The sequence below is a fragment of the Hibiscus syriacus genome, unplaced genomic scaffold (assembly GCF_006381635.1).
Source record: "Hibiscus syriacus cultivar Baekdansim isolate YM2019G1 unplaced genomic scaffold, ASM638163v2 tig00111387_pilon, whole genome shotgun sequence".
NCBI lineage: Eukaryota > Viridiplantae > Streptophyta > Magnoliopsida > Malvales > Malvaceae > Hibiscus > Hibiscus syriacus.
In genome coordinates this window covers 23,859-44,949 of record NW_024063075.1, presented here as the reverse complement: position 1 = coordinate 44,949, position 21,091 = coordinate 23,859, and the positions used below count along the sequence as shown (strand labels likewise).

The following is a 21,091-nucleotide window of genomic DNA, read 5'->3' as shown; positions in this document are numbered from 1 at the left end:
GTCCTTTCCATACTTCTTATTTCATATTCTTATGAAATCATATTAATCATTTTAACTATTTCACCTATTTAACACATTTATCTACCTATTTACACAACTCATATAATATATATATATACTGTAACATGTCAATAAATATGCTCATTCATACCTATAAACCATAACAAACACATCATACACACTTCATATACCTAATATAGATATCTCGTAACTCATTCAATCCCATATGACACATACATTCATATATAAGCTCTAATCTGGAAAATAGACTTACCACAATCTGCATAGTATATCCCATAATGCATATGGTATGAATTCATATCATATTTAATAATATTGAATGAATCATGTATCAAGATATTAAATCTAGACTTATCGCAAGTCTAGAACTGAATATACTAACATAATCATATTATGCATATGCACTCACCTTAGCCTTGTTTGAATTGAATCAATTCTAACCCTTCGATTACTTTGAAGCAAAGTCACGTTCAATATCTACATAAGCATAATTTTCAAGATGATTATCAGATGCCTAAGTCTTGAAATTAACCTCTAATAGCCTACCAATTCAAGGGATTAATAGTTTAGTATCTCTTCTTTCTTCTTCTTCTTCTTTTCATTATGGGGGAATCGGTTCCCCCCTGGGGGTATCGATTCCCCTCTAGCATTCTGGAAATTCATATTCGTTTGAGGGGGGATCGATTCCCCTTGAATGGGTACCGATTCCCCTAGCCCATAAATCCCATTTTGAGCTCGAAAATCACCTTATTTCAGCTCAAACCTTCCTATTTCACTTCCTTTAATACTCCTAACTTTAATACACATACTTAAACTTATTTTTATTCCATAATCACTTTTTTAACTTCAAATCTAGTCATTCCTATGTAATTGCAAAAATTATACTAGTTTTGCAACATGTTCAAATTCCTATTCTAACACTTCCTATCCCTTAATTAACTTAATGACAAGTCAAATTCAACTTCCAATTCTCAATATAAACTTTATTTCGATATTTCATTCAAAAACTCCAAATCTTTAAATCCTCATAAACTCTTCATCTTGTTGTTTTGAAGCAAATTAATCTTTCCTTAATCTTACTTAGCATCTAATAATCAAAACTAAACTTAAATTTCAGCACATAATCAGCTCAAGAGAAAACTCACCTTTGCTTGGCTTCACACGTGAAGAAGAAGAAGAAAAAAATAGAAGAGAACTCTGGAAACCTCTAAACTTTGTTTCTTTCCTTCCACGTATATCTATATAAACCATATATTATTATTATATTTTTTTCTTTTCTTTACAAATGACCATACTATCCTTTCATTCCTCATTCTTTTCAATTTGATCTTACACCTCATTTCTCATATAAGTCTTTAAACCACTCAATTATTTTAATTTAAATCACCAAATTTTGAAACCTTACAATTTAGTCACTAACCCGGTATTGAGGATGTTACAGTCAGTCCAGACTATTTTTACCTCATAGGGGAAAATTTCATAATTTATAACAAGATAATTATTGTATTAAAGTTTTAACAAGGACAAGTATAATTTAGAGATTCTGAGGTTATTTCCTTTTCAGGATAATCACCAAACTTGAAATCATTTCTTATTAGTGTTCTTGTGTTTATGCATGTAGTCTGAGCCTTATTCAGTTTAATTTACTTTATTTCACATTCGGATTGAGTTTATAAATTTTAACTACATGCAAGTAACTATATATATATTCAACCATGCATTTATCAATACCAACATGTTCCATTAAACATGCATAAGGTAGTAATGTATTACCTCCATTTTTGAGCTACATCAATCGAAACATTTAGACTTCGTTCGATTGCTTTCGAACTTGAATCCAACGTCCAATAATATCTCGGATATATACCAAATGAATTACATCATAAACGGATCGAATCGGAAGGTAAAACACTAAAAATAGCTTGCCAGGTTCGAATTTGACAAAACTGACTTCAGATTTGGAGTCAGGACGTCGAAAAACATAAAATATGCCTTTTCAAAAAAATTTGCTTTTTTGTCAAAGTCAACGGTCAAATTGGTCAAAGGTCAAAGTTAATGGGTCTGATCAACAGTCAACGGTCAGGTCAAAGTCAACGGTTCGAGTCAAGGTTAACGGTTCAGACCAGTTCGTGTTGACTCGGTTTTGTCTGAGTCAACTCAGACCGATTCAAACCAGCTCAGGCCGGTCCAGACCGACTGGATCGGTCTAGAAGCTTTCCCGGAACATGGAAGAGCCCCATGCGCACTGCCAGCGTGTGCCGCAGCGACGAAGGTTGGGGTGATCGGCCAACTATTCAGGCAATATCAACGCTCAAAACCAATTAAATCCATCGGAAATAAACAAATAAGGTTGAAACACCTACCCACATCGAGGACAGGGAAAACACTGACGATTGAGTGACCTAAGGGCTGGGTTTTGATCGTAAATGGCCGATGAACATAGTGGCAACAGTGGTGAGGCACGACGATGGCTGAGGCATCCGGAATCGCCGGAAAACCAAGAGATTGGGTGAGTGATTTTGATGGTGATTCAAGATTTAATTCGTGCTGATTGATACCGAATAACACTACGGGATGCTTGGGCTATGGTCATCGATCGACGACAAGTCAGGTGAGGGTGACAAATTACTCTAACGGTTGTTGGACAATGCTGATTTGATGGGGGTTATGATGGTTAGGGTAAATAATTTGGGGGTTAGATCATGAAAACACAGAGGGTTTGGTTTTGGGTACATAATTCTGGCCAAAATATAATAAAACATATATTTATTAATTAAAACTCAAACAATAGCATAGCCTAGTGGCTAAGGCATAGGCACCCATTACCCTAGGGTCACGGGTTTAAGCCCCCTTTGCCATAAAAACCCTATTTTTTTCAACTGACCAAAAAAATAGGTTGATTCAATGTTAAGTCCCTAAACTTTCCAGATTTTTAAAATTAACCCAATATTTTTCTAATATGTCTATTTTGGTTCCTTAACTAAATTAATTATATTTTAAAATTAACATTGAGGGTTAACAATTCTCCTCCCCATAAAAGAATTTCATTCTCGAAATTCATTCAAGTCACAAAAATGCATAAGTGAAGCTTTCAACAATTCTTCAATATCTTAAGGTAGCTTTTACAAAAGTACTGATCCTCTAATAATCCATAACCAACTGAATATACATTATCGTCAGAACTCTCATTCATCATAATAAAATAATCTGAACATAACTATCCTTATGGAAACAATTCGACATTGGCTACGAGGTTAGGTTTATATAGCAGTAACATATTTCAATTTCATTTCTGGAGTCAAGTCAGAATTTCTCAGATAATTAACTCTCACATTACTCGTGAGACATTTTACAGAATTTGGATAAACATTACTGACATTCCTTGATGCACTGGTCGAGCCCTAAGAGATAGAAAACTTAGGTTAGCTCATTACAAAGAGAAACTCGACCTTAGAGTTCTGGCTTAGAGAAGTACGATTTTAGTCTAGAGGCATGTACTAACCAGGCATCCTATGACAGTCGACCGACCGATCTATCCAAAAAAACTCGACTCAACCTAAGCTCTGATACCACTAAATATAACACCCTAAGACCGATGAGGTGACCCGTTCTAATCTGAGGTGTCACATTAGGGCTACAGGAGCTACCCATAATAAAAATCCGGGAAAAAATATTTTTTTTTGTTAAAACGTGTAAAATCGTAAAATAATTTATAAATAAATATTACAAACAAAATTAAAATCATACAAGTTCTAGACTCGGTATAAAAAAGTCAAATGTGACTTACATGCCCCTAATTACACATTGTGACGTGCTCTGCAAGCAAAGTCGAATGGAAATCCCAAAACTGAAGTTGATTGCTGCATTGGATCTATTCTTTTAACCTGAAATGGAGAATAAGAAACGAGTTTTGGGAAGCTCAGTAATACAGAACTATAAGATGAATGCAATAGGGCATCATGTATAAGTAAAGCATGAATTTTCTTAACGATACAAACATCGTCATATTCTGGCGACGAGCTCCAATTTCCTTAATTATTTCAGGTAACAGTCAGGAAATTGAAATTCGATGAAAATATTCAGAATGACAAATTCAACATATCGAGATAAGGAGTCTAGTGTGTTCCAACCAAAACCAATGAAAATGTACAAATCTTTTTAAAAGATTAACAGTTTAAAACATATTTTTAATACCATAGTAAAACCCTCCAACCGAATACCAATATGGAGTTCCTCAGAACTACATCCATAAGGACTTACCCTAGGCTAATTGGGCATAAGTGTCAATCTAAGGGAGCACATTGGGTCCATAAGGTCTTACCTAGCCAAAGCGTAGGTGCCCACCTGAGGGGTGTGCCCTCCAGTCCATAAGGACTTACCCAAAGCACATAACAGAGGTGCCACCATAAGGGAGTACCTTAGTGTCCATAAGGTCTTACCACTAGGCCTATTGGGCCTAGGAGCCCACCCAAGGGTCACCTTAGATCCATAAGGAATTACCAGTTGATCGATGTTGAACCTATATAAGGAATTACCAACTGATCGGTGTTGAACCTATATGAGGAATTACCAGCTTGAGAAAAGCTGAACATATATAAGGAATTACTAGCTTGATTAGATCTGAAACTATAGAGACTTTATATCAGATCCCAGAGTACCCCAAAGAAATTATTTCTCATACAATATATTATGGTAGCAGAGAAATCAAAGTTCAGACATGTCAATTCAATAGAACAATATCTAGAGATCATGAATCAGACAAACATGCTTAAAACTTTAGTAAATTAGAAATCTCGGTAAAACACATTTCAAAACAGATACAACAATCATATAACACATAGGGAACACACTAGAGGATTCAATTATTTTCCGAATATACTTGATAATTATCAAGCGAGGTAAGCATGAAACTTCTTCAACTGATCGAACTTGAGGAATGAGATCCATTTTTTAAAAAAAGTTGGATTACTAGCAGACTAATCAATCATTAGGAAAATGATACATTAGTATCGTATAATATTCGGATATACCCCTAAGATGTGTCAGAAACTGCTACATCCGAATTATTTTAAGATTCGAATATTCCTGTGGTGATTCAGTAAATCATATACACGTAAGGGCATTCTAATCACTTAAATTCCTGAGAAATTTGGTAATTCAGTTTAATAAAAGCAAGCAGTGATTTACAGTATTTCAGATTTCAAGTGTCTTATCTAGCTTCCAAATCCAGTCGAACTGATCAGATCCCAATAATACAGTACTTACAGAGTTTGCGGGTAAAGTGGTCTCATGAATATTCACTTCTTAGTACTAATTGCGCCATAATGGTGAGTTGAGATGAGCTGAGCACTTTCAGAATTATCATCAAATGAACCTCGAGGAGACGAACATGTATTCAGTCATTCCATGACTTGAGGGTATCTTAGGTAATTTACACTCCAGGGGCATTTTGGTCATTTTATAATTCAAGGGTATTACAGTCCTTTCCTTCCGTCCAGTCTTTCCATTTAATTCAATTTTTTTCGAATAGTTCAAACATGAATAGTACTTTTAATGTTTTATTCTTTAGGTGTTTACTGATAAATCAATATTTATAGGTCTTGTTATAAAGGTGTTAAGATTCAGAACATGTATGGATATATTTTTAGATGTTTATTGTTCTAATTTTTGTTATAAAGGTGAGAATTTGATAATCTTTCTACACTTTGATTACTAACACATATTATAATCTGATTGATTAAAATTGTGAGAGAATAAAATATTAAATATATACATATGAAACCATCCATCTCTCAATCACTACAACAAAGTGTGCATTTGATACAGGGTTGACAATACATATATTATAACTGTGACTAGAGTTTGATTAAAATAAAAAATATATTTTTTATTTTAGAAAATTTTTTAAAGTGGGATTGATCAAATAAAACATCATCAACAACAATTTGTCATATACATACTGGACTAATATATTTATGACTATCATAAGCAAAATATAATAGTGAGCAAGCAGTGACAGTCTGATGAGTAAGAATATGAACAATTGAAACAACAATATACAGAGACGGATCACTTCGATGTTCCCAAGCACCAAACATAAAGGGAAAATTTTGGAAAATATCTAAAACGGATAAATGAAAAACAAATCATCCCATAATTACAGTCTCATCTGACACATATATCCAAAAATCAACAAAATGTAACATACATACGAACGAATAAATCAAACATCAAGAAAGTAAACAACTAATAAATCTCATAGAATCACAAACCAATGAATATGTATATGTATATGTATATGCGTATGCGTATGCGTATGCGTATGCGTATGCGTATGCGTATGCGTATGCGTATGCGTATGCGTATGCGTATGCGTGCGTATGCGTATGCGTATGCGTATGCGTATGCGTATGCGTATGCGTATGCGTATGCGTATGCGTATGCGTATGCGTATGCGTATGCGTATGCGTATGCGTATGCGTATGCGTATGCGTATGCGTATGCGTATGCGTATGCGTATGCGTATGCGTATGCGTATGCGTATGCGTATGCGTATGCGTATGCGTATGCGTATGCGTATATGTATATGTATATGTATATGTATATGTATATGTATATGTATATGTATAAAGGCGAGCTGATTTGAATGGATTGGTATCATTTTGTTTAGTCGGCTACTTTTAGATTTCAACAAAATTCAAATGAGATTATAATTAGATTAGTTTCAACTTTGACTCTTCTTTGATGATAATTTCAAACAAGAGAAAATTAGTTCCAGCCTCCAACAGGGGCAGAGCTTAATGAGGGCCCAAAGGATCCCCGACCCTGTTAAAATTTATATATTTGATATAATTTTAGTCTAATTATATTTTGATTCATATAAAAATAAATATTTAAATTAAAAAATATAAGAATTTATTAAGTATTTAATCAAGTGAAGAACGAACTAAAAAGGATAATCTCGTGTTCTCAAAATTTTTGGTCTAATAACAATTTAAGTCATTGTAAGTTTAAATATTAGACAAATTGAGTGTTATCTTGTGAATTTTGAATTTTTTTATTTACCTTTTTTATTTTATAAATCTATGGTGAATACAAAATAATATTTATACAAAAACTCTAAATTATTTGACAACGAACTCATACCTCTACATGCATAATGCTCAAACTCGATACCTCAATGATAATAACAATCTCTTAATCACTAAAGTCACTTGATTCGTGCTGAATTTTGAGTTTAAATACCTAATAAATCCTTATATTTTTTTAAAATATTCTAATATTTCCACCTCTATCAATATTTAATTCTGACTCCGTCCTTGGCTTCCAAGGTGCACATTAAAATTGATATATTTTTTCATTTACAGGGATAAACCTAATGATAAAAAGAAAAGACTCAACATACCCTCTAACTTAAGCAGCTTCATCAAATCCAGTGTATAATATTATTATATTGCATGGCAGCGTCATCGTGGAAAATACATGATTTTGTGAATTGTTCTTTATCAAAAGTTTGAGAAATGATTCTGTGAGGGTTGAACCATTTGCAAGTCTGTTGTTTGACACGAATGATCATCGCTCATCATGCTCCTACATCAATCCAAATTCTATCATCAATAATTACAAAAGGAAGAGCGAGTGAGTAGAAAATTATGTATATTCTTTTCCATTAGGGTTTCTTTGTTTTAATGTAATAAAAGTTGAAGACATCTTACTCTAGAGGACGGGACGCCCAAAGGGAACTAAGTGCTCGTAAACGCCCATAGTACTCTCCGATCATCAGAAAACACCGTGCCGCCTGTCGAACCGACAGTATCCTGGACAACTGGTGAAGGGTTTGCTGTCTTAAATTGTCACCCTACATCACAATTGCAACTTTGAGAAAAGAAGAAAATAAAGAAAAGTTTGATATATATATATATATATATATATCTGCACATGAATATACACGATATTTCATATGTTAGGGAATAACTTATATAATTTTTAAGAGGATAAAAATAAATTATCAATAAAAATACATAAATTATATCAAAGTTTAAAGTTTTTCAGAGACGATGTTCTCACCACCGCCAACTCTCTCGGTTCATATCTATGTATATATTTCAAAAGATTTGAAGTTTATCTTAACATTGTGTCTATTATATATATATGATTTATTATAATTAATCTCTTTCCATTGATAGTTTGAAGTTAGGGTTTTTTATTTCAGAAGATATCACTATTAAACCAGCGTTATGATAGGAACTTTTATAGATAAAGATACCCAATCAATGCTGCAGTTTTCAACATTGCAATGGACTCCTTACAGATAAAGCAATATATAATTTCCCACATTAAATTTATTTTTATTTGATCAACAAATTCAACCTATCATTTTCAAAATCTCAAAATACACTTGTTTTTATTTTATAACCATTTCTGTGTGTTTTAATTAGAGTGTTGTAACTCCGATGGTACCTGGCGAACGAAGCCCTCAAGGTTGGCAAGCTTGCCTAAGGCAACAGCCATTTGTTGCATTCCGTCGATGATCGGACCGCCAGCAACGGTGTCGATCAGCGACTGCTGGAGCTGTTCGAGGCCTTGGGTGAGTGCTTCTTCTGACTGTTGTGAAGAATGCTGGAGGCTGTAAATCCCCATCACTTGCTGTTCAGTTAGTGGATCTAATTGTGATATTAGCATCTGAAAAATAAATCAGAATTGGTTTAAACATAAATGACAGCAAAATGTAGTAAATACTTTCAGTTCATTTTAAAATTTCACCATCTAAATCTAGAAGATGAAACTTTTCCTCCAGTCCAGGAACTAACAGTAATGCTAAGTTGACAAGTAAAAATCAATGGTAAAACCACGGCTCCTTACAATTTACATGAATTATTAACTTTTTAAAACTATTGTACCAAAAACAATTAAATTAAATCACCATCCATGTTTAGCATACTTTTTTTGTTAATAGACAAATGAAGGTATTTGAGGAGTTCAAACCTTGATGAGTTCGGAGGGCCTGAAACCTCCCATCCAAAGGAAGCAGCGTTCCGCCGGAGTCGTCCACATGCCAGTTATAAGGTGAAAAACATCGGCCTTTGCAGCGGCGGCCTTCAACCGGAAAAACTCATCGTAATGTGAGATGTAACTGTCCACGGCTATTCGAAAGTCGCTGTCGGGAAGGTGTGCATTTAAACCAGTTCTTAGCTCCGACATGTGCCTCTGATCATCTTCTAACCATCTCGAGTATTCCATGTCAAATATTGCAGCCCCTAAAGTGAAACAAGCAGAACAATAACGGTAATGAAACAACACACACATTAAAAAAAAATTAAGTAATAAAGAAGAACTTGTGTAGAAGTTTAGAACATATATCCTTCAAAATTGAGTAAAAGTTGCAGTGAATTAATGAAAGAAACAGTGTAGGTGAAGGTTGAAGTAGCAATTATTATAAAAGAAAACTAAAGACAACCATTTAATTAAGCAACTTAATAAAGAATAAATATGAACAGAAAAGGATTCTTTGTATCTAAGTATTGAATTGACTTGAAATTAATGTTGAATATGTCAAAGTTTTCAAATTTTCAGAAGAAAAGAAATATAAACAAGCTACACATGTTTTCCACCGTTCTTCCAAGACTACCCATTATTGAAAAATGCATTTCCCATTTTAATGATTCATAATTGTTGGAAAATACAAATAATAAGAGCCCATTTAAAAATGCAAGTTTTTTTCTTTTTTGTCAGACTTACCAGAGCTGATATTTCCACCAGCACCAGCACAACCTCCCAAGAAAAGTCCCTATTACATTCAAAAGTAAAATAGTTTCTTATACTGGTAAAATTATTTATCTGTAAAGGGGAAGAATAAGAATAAGAAACAAACGAAAACCTGAGATCGTGCTCTCTGAAGATCTTGTTCAAGTTGAGTTAGCTTTATTCTACTTGATTCTAGTTGTTGAACATAAGCCTATTTTAAGACAAGTGAACCAGTTTCTCCTAAGACAAATACTCCAGCCAGCAAACTCCATGCAAATGTTCTTTTTTGCATGTCTGATACAAAAATATTATATCCAAAAGATATGAAAAAATCTTCAAACCTTCTTTCTAAGACGACTTTTCCTTGCAGCTTCTCTGTTTTGGGCTAAACGTCTCAGTGTCTGAAAAAAGGAACAATTTTTAAACAGAAACAAAAATAATAGTACCAAGAAATAAAATGCTTTATTTTTGTACCTTAGCATCAAGCTGTTTCTCAGAAGTTGAACCCCTTCTCTGCAACATCATAGAAAAGTGTATGTGTGCATTAACAGGTGTATAATTAGAGGGAATAATATCCATTTAATATTTGATTATAATAAATCATGAAAAAAAGGATAAAAGAGGAATAACAACGCAGTGGTTGGTGATTTAAAAGATTCTTATCAAACACAGACAAGAAGTTGGTCAGGAAAATGAGAGCCTTTGTCTGTTTGGTAGGCTAGAAAAAGATTAGGAATGTGTTTATAAAAATATATTAAAAAAACTTTTGGTTATTTTACTGGCAGTTAAACTATCTAGCTTAAGCAGCTAAGTCAGAATAAAAAATCCGATCTTGGGGGTTTATTTTCTCACTTCCGAAACTGATTTCTACAGTTCAAAGAACTGAAGCTCATCTGTGAGTTATAGGGATCGAGTAAAGTGGGGTCATGGTTTTACCGTAAAAGAAAAATACAAAGGTAATATATAATACACATTCCCTCTTTGCTTTCCAATGTGTAATTGGCGTCTGTCTCTCTCTCTCTCTTCATGCCAGACATTCATCAGGAAATCGTCCAGGGATCAGGAAAAAACTCTGAACCCTTTGATTTTCTGAGGGTTTGTTGGGATCTGTTTACCCCTTTGAATAGACGAAGAGAGAGAAGGATCAAAACAGTAATAATAACAAAAAAAAAGGTACAACTTTTACTTCAGTTGTTGGGATATAGTAAGGAAAGAGAGAGATTTAAGGACCTTTTCATGGGGTAGTTCTGCAATTGATTGATTCTGTGATGTTCCAGTTCTTGAGATATCACTTGCCATCTTTTGTTGATGATCCAAAGGAGTTGTCTTTTTAGTACTGCTGGGAGAATCCTGTTCAAGCTGGATCTCGGTCTTGCTGGAGATTGTATTCACTGCAGAACCTGAATCAGTGCTTTCCCCTCCTGATTTTGAACTTCCCTGTATAAAATCAAAGTTTAAAACAAGTTTCTGAAACATATAATATAAAGATCAACTGTAGTTTGTCAACTCTTTCAACATAAGAAACCTAAAAAAAAAACAGAAACTGTTCGACCGTGAAAGAAATGGTCAAACGATGGTTAAAAAGAGAACTACTCTAGGGGTTTGCTGGAATCTCATTGGCCAAGAAGGAAACATCTCCAGGGTAGCTGCTGGTCTGCCTGTTGTGAATAAAGCTGCCACAGAATCACAAAAGAAAGCAAAAAACTCTATCTCAGAAGATTACCCAAGATTTTTTTCAACTCAGAAAGTTTTCAAAACCAAAGAGAGGTTGAAGATATAAAGCAAATCTACCTAATAAATCAGCCTGCTTTGCTATTTTATAATTTTTTACAGTTCAATGTTTCTATGTTTGTATCTTCACGCCATTCAAGTGTCTTCCCTTTGTATCATTACAGTGTTGGAAATGGTAAACCCCCCATCTCTTTTACTTTTTTTTTTCTCTCTCCTTTTAGCTATAGGATGGTCATGGTAGGTTAAGTTTTTGAGTTGGTTTTGCTGACATATGTAGAATATCGATGACGAAAAACAACTGAAATAATACGACTTAATGATGAGGAAAGAGCATACGTGCTTTAGCTTCATCGTTTCGAGTTTTCACTCCTTGCAGCACCATTGCTTCTTCTAGCTCTCCAAAACCAAACGCAGGTCCTTCTTGATGGCTGAGAGACAAAAATTGGTAACTTGTTATTAAGAAGAAATATAACAGAAACACTAAAACGAACACCTTTGAAAAACAAAAGAACATACATGAAACTTGTGGGAACATTCATTCCATGAAGAACTGCATAAGAGATATCATGGTGGTGATTCGAAGGTCCCGAGTCAGTCAAACCGGTCTCCCCAACTCTATGGTTTGCCATGCAAGACTTGGTTCACTAGACCATTCTTCAAACCAGAAACAGCTAAACCAAAAACACGTTGCGCCACAATGAAAACCAGTGGCTTTAAAAGCAAACAAACAAAAACAAAAAAACACCCAAAGTTGGTATTGGTTTAGTTTACCTTAGCTTGTTGCTGAAGAAGGAGAGGCACAAGGGAGAAGAAGATAAGATGAAAAGCTTGCAACTTTTGTTCCTTTGATCGGGTGTGTCTCTTTCTTTTTGGCTTTAATCTATCTGATCTTTTTTCTTCTTCTTTTCGAAATGGGAAGAGAGAGAGTTTTGCTTTTATTACAGCACCTTGTTGTCTTGTAAAAGTGTAGGAAATTGAATCAGACTTTGGACATCTCCCTTTTCTTTTATCATGGTACTACACAAAATCTTGTCCTTGCTTGCCGTCTCCCCAGAGTTTCTGCCTTTTTGAGTTCAAAAAACAATATTCAAGCAAAAAATATTGCAGAGACGAATCCACTAGAATCACCGACTCCTACTCCACTCTGTCTCTCTCTTTAACCGCCTGTTCTTTCTCATTGGTTCTTTTTATGGACCTCTTCAGCTCTGCAAAGTACTAATCTAAATCTAATAAAATAATATATTATCATAATAATATATGTTTTATTGTTAGAATGAGACATTTTTATAAAAAAATAATATAATAAATGATAGCACTTATTTCATCATTGAATATTAGATAACACAAGGTTTTCTTTCTTAATAAAAAGGAAAGAGATGGTGATAAAAAAAAAAAAAAAAAGAGCACCATAAAGGAGGAAAAGGTTACGAAAGAAAAGTGGTGGTTTTCTTGATCCTTTTAGTATATATGTCTCAATTGTTTTTAATTATGGTATCTATCAAATCGATTATTTTAGGTTAGATTTTATAAAGGTTTATTATGTGATATTTTCTTAACTCAATCTATTTTATTCATAAATCTTAAGATTTGAACTCTTAATCTTATTTAAAGGAATAAATGGTTTATTATATTAAACCAATTATAAGATATTATTTGTTTGAAATACTCTAAATTATTTAACGATAAACACTCAAATATTCCTACAAATAATGTGTTCGAACTTGAAGCCTTTAAAGATAAGATCATTTGGTTCATGCATGATCAAACTATTATGATTAATTTGAGATAAGTATAAAATAGTATTTGTTTAAATATAACTCTTACATTTTTAGTGTTCGAATCCAAAACTTCAAAAACCAATAATAATTTTTTTCCACCGAGATCGCTCGATTCGTGTAACAAACTATATTAAGCCGTCTAAAAAGGGGCACATGGGATTATAAGAGTTTACTTTTGACAAATAATGGCACTTACCATCCCAACGGCAGACATTAAAATAATGAGGAACAAGGCAAAAACCCCACTTGTGTATTTATAAATCCTTTGATCTTTGGGATGGATTTATTTGGAATTATGCCCTTTTGTTGATGGGTCAACATCCATTTCCTTTTCATCACCTAAACCCCTTCTCAATGCCACATTTTTAGATTCTTTTCCCTTAATTAGAAAATTTGTTTTTCTTTTGTGTTGTTGGCGGGGGGGGGGGGGCTCTCAAACTATAATTACATGATAATTTGAGGACTTGAAAGAGAAAAAAATGCCCTCTTTAAGGGCTTACTCCTCCATTATTAGGTGAGGATTCTTTGTTGGCAGTGTCCCAAACTTTGTATCTAGACATTCAAATCTGGTTTGCATGTATATCCCCAAAGCTACCCTTAAATTGCAGACTGTCTAACCCAAAAAGAAAAGGAAAACAAATTAAAAAAAAAAAGATGATAAAGATAAAGAATGCCACAAATTTAAATATGCTAGTTTTATATGTAAATATGCCTTTTCTACCAATTATTCCCTTAATGATGCCAATTATTGGTCTAAAAAACTAGTGGAAAAAACAATAAAGAAACAGTTGATGGATTAGTTGAGTTTAGTATAATTAAGAAGATAATTTTGTTCCCAATGAACCTTACAACATGTTTTTCATAAGGAACATTTTGAACAGATGCACAGATATCAACAAAACTAAAACTCCCTGTAGGAGAAAGGTGATTGGTCCATATCAAATCCTACCCTTAATTAGGGATGACAAACGGGCGGGTCGGGTGTGGATACCCCCTCCCCCATCCCCATACCCCACCTAATATTTTTCAGTCCACCACCCATGATGGGTACAAATTTTTAAATCCACACCCGCCCACGCGGGTACATTTTCAAATCTATCCCCACACCCACTACCTACTAGCGACATACCCATCTAGACCCGCCTTACAGCAAACTAATGGGATGTTGGAGTTGGTTCCCAGACAGTTCGTGATGGGCTAGCAACGCATGGTTCAATTTTTCAGAGGAGTGGCTCTACGAATGTTATGGAGACAGATTGTAGGGAGCATGTAGTCGCAGAGCTGGATTGTTGAGTTGCTTTCGATGTTAATGCTCATAGTGCGCTTAATATAGGTTTTGAGGGGCTAAAGAACATGAAAACTTCTGCTTTTGATGTTAATGCATATAGTACGGCTAATTTGTGTTTTGATGGGCAGCATGGGCTAAAGAACATGGAAAGTGACGTGGTTAGTGGGATTATGAGTTTAATCAAAGAGCCGAATATTTCCCTAATTAAAGACCAGATTAAAGACTAAATATCCTTAATATTTGGTTAAATTATATGTTATATATTATACAATATTAAAATTTATAAATTAGTCTCTAAAATTACACCTAAATTCATAATGGTCCAAAATTTAATAGATATTTAGCTGGGCGGGCGGATGTGGGGCGGGTAATGTCTCAAACCCATTACCCGCCCACCACCCACGATGGGTACCACTTTATAAATCCACACCCGCCCACTACCCGCTAAAATTATACCCATCCCCCGCTCCAATTGAAGCGGATGCGGTGCGGAATCCACGAAACTAGACCTGTTTGCCATCCCTACCCTTAATTATAGAATCAGTAGATTTTGTTGACCTATACACATAAAAAGGGTTAAGGTCATAATTGCTTGTGATTTAAGCATGGGAAAGTGAATTATATTGTATTGCTTAGTTAATTTGCACAAGATAATGATAGCTTAAAACAAAACTAAACCCCAACTTGCTTCAGGTTCTTTGATTGGAATCATTCCTTGAGTTGCTTGACAAAATGTCATGTGTATGGGTTATTAGGAAGCTGCCATGGATGTCTCCAACAGGTGAAGCTTTAATGGATGATGGGATGCCATGGGGAGAAGCCGTCATTCAGATGTATATATGCCCATTGATCTTAACCTTTCATCACAGGGGAATGTAATCATGTTTACCAATCATTGGCATTGGACCCCATCAACTCATTGTTCTTCCATTTATGGTGGCAAAGGGAAAACATCGAATGCTTAATTATTGAAGCTAGATCTTTGGTGGAATAAAAAAATATTAAAAATGCATATATCATCAATTAAATGAGGTATTAATTCTTAACTAAGGCTAAATATTTAAATCTTCACATTATAGATATAAAAATTTGATTTGAAGAATCGATTTTAAAATATCTTATCAACAATAATCAATCATTGAATTAAACATTATTGATTATATAAATAAACGTTCACACACTTTATTTGTATATGTTGGAGTTCGAACTCGAAATCTCTATGTACAACAATCATTCTTTTAGATATTGAGATAATTTTGTTCGTGTTAAAATTAAGATATTAATTTAGTTAAAAACTTAAATCGTAATTTATATTTGTTTTTTCAATTATAATTCATTACTTTATTAAAAGAAATGATCACATTATCTAATATAACTAATATGAATAATTAGACGGTGAAATGTAGCTTTGCTTATCCTAACCCCCCCCCCCCCAAATTATGGTAGTTAAGAATTTGTTGAATAATTTTCCCAGGCCAGCTATTTAAGTGATCAACTTGGCCTTGGTTTTTTATATGTAATTTTGTATATTTCAATTAATAAATACTTTTGTATTATTTTTTATTTTTTGTGTAATCACCGGTATCCGATCTATTGATAAACTAATCTGGATCGAGTAATACAGAGGTAAGGGGACCCTCCTAACTCAATTTACTCCAATCGCGATCGTCAAGATTCGGGTCATTGACCTTGCTTAAAGGATCTAGGACCCCATTGGTTTCATATTTATTTATTTTATTAAGTATTGGTGTTTGAAGTTTATTATCAATACATATATATTAAGTATATAGTATGAAAATATAACTTTTGCGACTTTTTAAATGCATAAAATAAACTAAAACCACGTATAACTATTTTAATATTTAAATTTATATAATTTTTTTCGTTTTCCTCCTGGTTTCAAGGTTTTATCTTGATTAATCCGGACTGATCCGCGTCACACATCTGATTTTGGTGGATGAGTCTCCCAGCAGAGATTTTTTGCATACACAACGACTCGAACTCGAAACATTGCTTAAGCGATATCAAACTGCTTACCGCTTGAACCAACACTTGTTTATTAAATTTAAATAACTTAATAATTAAAGAAGAAAATAGGGGGAGAATTCGTTCCCAATCGAGGTGTAGAGTTTTGACCTTATGCTAACAAATTTTATTTTGTTTATTCTAATACATTGACTGTGGGAGGTCTAAAAGAAAAACATCTTTTTATTTTCTTCTAAATTGTAGCCCTAAATTATGGCCTGCCCTTGAATTACCACATGCATCCCAATAATAACATTGGAACACCTTGGATTGCCTTTTCTGCAAAGAAATTCAAAGGTACACAACAAGATCCAAAAGCTGAACGCCATTTCAACTTAGGAACATTACTATTGGTAGTCAAATAAAGTCCGCCATGAATCCAAAACTTATTCTACTTAATGAACTTAGAAAATTACACTATAAAACAAATACAGAATTATAAAAGCTCGAAACATATAAAATTAAATTATCAATAGAAAATCCACGATAATATACTTCAAATAAAGCCGACCATGAACCCGAAGCTAATTCTACTTGGTTCACGCAGTTAATAACTTCTGAAAAAGTAATGCATTTGCAACTTTCCTCCCTTTAATATACATTCACGCCTGCAGGTGTGTTTTCAATTTGAATTTCACAACAGCAATAGCGTCTTTCATTAGTCATATATTAAAACCGTCGTACTTGAGTCATTCTAGTAGGAAAATGGAAAGCTCATTCAGATTTTCAACATAGTTCATTTCTTCACATGAACCAAAAATGTACTAGGAAGCCACACGCTAATAATCTCTCTTTTTATGATGACAAGTGAATTTTATTAATGAAATAACAGAAGGAAACATAATTACAATACATCCAAATAAAGAGAGAAAATAGGACAATAATAACCAAAAAATTTATACAAAAACAAAATATTAAGTATAAAGATACGAAGAAAACTGAAATATTGTATTTGAGATGTAACACCTACGACCCACATATTTATACCAATACATGTTATAGATGTCACATGATTTTCTTAAAACATTTCCCAATTCAAAAGTGGCTTGAAATTTCTCTGATCTAAAATATTAAAAAAATATTTCCTATCATTTTATAACATCCTTCAAATTTTCGTAAAATTCCAATTTGATCCGAATATTCTATTTCAATACCGAACTTTACTGCTTGATAGCTTTTAACATAATTCTCTTACCAAAATTTGATTTCCCACTAAAATTTTTGTTTTAATCCAAACTTTTCATTTACAGGCTAAAATATATAACTTTTAAAAATTACAATTTCGGTCCCTAAACCTTTTAAAGTTTATACTTTATCTACTAAACTTTCAAAACTTACACTTTAGTCAATAGACAAAATTTGGGATATTACATGAGAATGGCGATCAATATGAAAAGAACCCAGTAACATTGTATTTTATTGATCGAATGTATACAAAACGAGATAAAAAAATCTGTATTCGTTAAAAAAAACCTTCATAGACCAAGATGGAGGAAAAAGAGTGTCATGTCGGTGTCGGGAACAGAGGCATTGTACATAGCAAGGGAATTCTACACAATTCAGCCCTTTTACATCATTTAGGGCTTTTATGGTGTATTCAAAATTGGTCATTTGAATATTAGAGTTATGAACGTTCAATCTCAAATAATTGAGAGTTATTTTTTAACAGATATTTTCTTAACTTATCCTATATTAATAATAAAAAGATTATTTTTAAATGAAGTGACAATATTTCACTTGAAATATTTATTTTTTGTTACATTACCGAAATTGTTGATTATCTATCCAAATTAATTATTTGACATTGAATAGTCACATTTTTTTAGTATTTTTTATGCTCGAACTCGGGATCTTAAAAAATAATAATAATTTCTTTACTAATAAATTCGCTTGGTTCGTTGTTATCTTAGTTATTTAATTTAAAGAAAATTAATTTTCATAATGCGTTCGCAAATTGGAATACAATTATTCATTAAAAAATAGAATTCAATCTATTTGCTATTTTGGGCTGTTGAAAATAATTTGAGTAGACCTAATCCACACCAAAACAAGTCTCAGCCCAAACGAATTCGGTCTAGACCGGTAGTGGGCCCGGTTTCAGTTTATTACAACAGCTAGGGTTTTATCACTGATCCTGCTGTATATTTTATCTCCTGCCTCTAATCTCAAATCGCGGCTAGGGTTTTCTCTCATCTGGTATCGACTTTGTACTCCAACCCTCATTTATTCTCAGATATAATTTTGTTTCCTCAATTTTTTGTATGAATTGATAATTTTACAGGTAAATTTTATAGTTTTGTTCGTGGAAAGAACAGATACTCGGAAATGAGGTAATTTTGATCGTCATTTTCTGGCTAATTTTGTTAGCTTGGTGTCTGTTCTTCTGAATGATGCTGAATTTAAATTACCCAAATTTATACATGTCTTCTTGATATATTCCTTTTATCCCTTGATGTTTCTTAGGATTTTTCTGTTGTTTTTTTTATTTACTGGACTTGAATTAGAAGAGTTTGGATCCGTTCATTGATTTCTGTTTTATGGAATGATCTGTTTGGTGTTCATTTTATGATTATGAGCTGTTTATGTTTCCTTGGATCATTGATCCTTCGTTATTCGAACCTATGAAGCATGTTGTTGGATCTTATCTACTAGTTTATGGTTCTATTTCCTAAACGGTATTTGGTTTTTTATTTACAGTAAGCTTCAGAGTGACGCCCTCAGGGAAGCTATTTCAACCATAGTAGCTCAGTCCAAGGAGAAGCAACGTAAGTTTACCGAGACCATTGAGCTCCAGATTGGGTTGAAAAACTATGATCCCCAAAAAGACAAGCGTTTCAGTGGCTCCGTTAAGCTGCCACACATTCCTCGCCCTAAAATGAAGATCTGCATGCTTGGAGATGCTCAACATGTTGAAGAGGTAGTTTTGCACCATTCAAAGATGAGCTTGTTTGCTTACCTTGCTTTGAAGACTCGGCTTTTACATTTGGGTAATGGTTTATGCTTTGAGGGTTGTTTCAAATTTATTAATTTGTACTGCAGGCAGAGAAAATAGGTTTGGATTATATGGATGTTGAAGCACTTAAGAAGCTTAACAAGAACAAGAAGTTGGTGAAGAAGCTTGCCAAGAAGTATCATGCTTTTTTGGCTTCTGAATCTGTCATCAAGCAGATCCCTCGTCTCTTGGGTCCTGGTCTCAACAAAGCAGGCAAGCGTTCTTTATGAGCATCATTATTATTGTATCCGTTTTCATAAATTTCCAGTTGTACTCGCTTATTAAATTGTAGGTTGACAATATATGGAATTTTGCATTTTGTCGGTCGTGGTGTTTGAACTGGGTTCTATTGCTGATTTTGTTGACAAATGCCAGGAAAATTCCCCACCCTTGTCACTCACCAGGAATCACTCGAGTCCAAGGTGAATGAGACCAAGGCAATGGTTAAGTTCCAGTTGAAGAAGGTGCTTTGCATGGGTGTCGCCGTTGGGAATGTAGCCATGGAGGAGAAGCAGATATTCCAAAATGTGCAAATGAGCGTCAATTTCCTTGTTTCATTGTTGAAGAAAAACTGGCAAAATGTGAGTTTCCTTGGCTTTTGTTCGTTTAGTCTGCTTTGCTACTTCCACACAGTATCTTCCTTGATAGTGTTTGTGTATGGGATTTTGATGTTATTTTGAAGTTAATTAACATAATCTGAATGAGTTTATGGTGATTGCAGGTGAGGTGCCTCTACTTGAAGAGTACAATGGGCCCATCAAACAGGATCTTTTGAATTCACATTTACCTTTCTGATAAGAGTTTTAATCAGAATGCTTAAAGTTTCTGTTATGTTTTTTTTTGTTGGATCTTAAAGCAGCTTTGAGCTTGAGACATCGGAAGTTTTTTATTTTTATTTTGCATATGAACATAAATGTTGATTCACTTGTTAATGTCTCATTTAGACGATAAGGCAAAGGCTCAACAATTTTATTTACTCAGTTTAGTTTAGCATTGAATTAAATAAAACAAAATTAATTAATTTAAATATATTTATAGAAATTTAAAATTAATATAAAATATGTTTCTAAATTATATATAAATTTTAATCGTAAAACGGGTCTTCTAATATTATATGAAATTTTACACGTAAATAATTTGTTTCCAGTGTATCTATTATCTAGGATGAGTTTATAACGAGTGATATTATTGTACCACGAACAACATTAATGCACTACTAATATAAAATAGAATAAAATTCATAAATAGTCACAAAAATTTTTAAATTAATTTTATTTAGTATTAAATTTTTAAAAGTTACAAAATAGACATTAACCTTTAAGCTTTGTTAAAAATAAATAACAATGCTTAAATGTTATTAAGGGATGACATAACATACTAAATTAATGAAAAATATCTTATTTAGTCCCTCAATTATAACTAAAATTTCATTTTAATATTTTCAACGTTTTTAAGTAATAATTGTAAAAAATATTTTTTATAAAATATATGAAAATAAATTATTTGTAAAAT

At 33.2% G+C, this 21,091-nt stretch overlaps 2 protein-coding genes across 2 annotated transcripts; one reads left to right on the top strand and one right to left on the bottom strand.

Annotated features, from left to right (window-relative positions):
- Positions 1 to 7,511: 7,511 nt before the first annotated feature.
- Positions 7,512 to 12,769, bottom strand: LOC120159919 (transcription factor TGA9-like). Its single transcript, XM_039170420.1, has 13 exons — positions 12,268 to 12,769; positions 12,013 to 12,167; positions 11,833 to 11,924; positions 11,359 to 11,438; positions 10,996 to 11,202; positions 10,240 to 10,278; positions 10,107 to 10,166; positions 9,899 to 9,976; positions 9,760 to 9,808; positions 9,007 to 9,278; positions 8,482 to 8,703; positions 7,737 to 7,879; positions 7,512 to 7,611 (listed from the first exon to the last, which is right to left on the bottom strand). Exons 2-13 carry the CDS (start codon positions 12,123 to 12,125, stop codon positions 7,527 to 7,529), a joined length of 1,440 nt encoding a protein of 479 aa, XP_039026351.1. The 5' UTR covers positions 12,126 to 12,167; positions 12,268 to 12,769; the 3' UTR covers positions 7,512 to 7,526.
- Positions 12,770 to 18,684: 5,915 nt separating this feature from the next.
- On the top strand, positions 18,685 to 20,503 carry LOC120159910 (60S ribosomal protein L10a-like). The gene is made up of 6 exons (XM_039170417.1): positions 18,685 to 18,783; positions 18,869 to 18,917; positions 19,285 to 19,504; positions 19,627 to 19,792; positions 19,955 to 20,160; positions 20,301 to 20,503. Exons 2-6 carry the CDS (start codon positions 18,913 to 18,915, stop codon positions 20,352 to 20,354), a joined length of 651 nt encoding a protein of 216 aa, XP_039026348.1. The 5' UTR covers positions 18,685 to 18,783; positions 18,869 to 18,912; the 3' UTR covers positions 20,355 to 20,503.
- Positions 20,504 to 21,091: the final 588 nt, after the last annotated feature.

Coding starts and splice junctions, on each gene's coding strand:
- LOC120159919 (XM_039170420.1), bottom strand. CDS start 12,125: ATGGCAAACCATAGAGTTGGGGAGACCGGTTTGACTGACTCGGGACCT. Junction 10,279..10,995: donor CAGAACTACCCCATGAAAAG/GTCCTTAAATCT, acceptor ATGATGTTGCAG/AGAAGGGGTTCAACTTCTGA. Junction 9,977..10,106: donor AAAGTCGTCTTAGAAAGAAG/GTTTGAAGATTT, acceptor GTCTTAAAATAG/GCTTATGTTCAACAACTAGA.
- LOC120159910 (XM_039170417.1), top strand. Junction 19,793..19,954: donor TCCTGGTCTCAACAAAGCAG/GCAAGCGTTCTT, acceptor GACAAATGCCAG/GAAAATTCCCCACCCTTGTC. Junction 20,161..20,300: donor TGAAGAAAAACTGGCAAAAT/GTGAGTTTCCTT, acceptor TGGTGATTGCAG/GTGAGGTGCCTCTACTTGAA.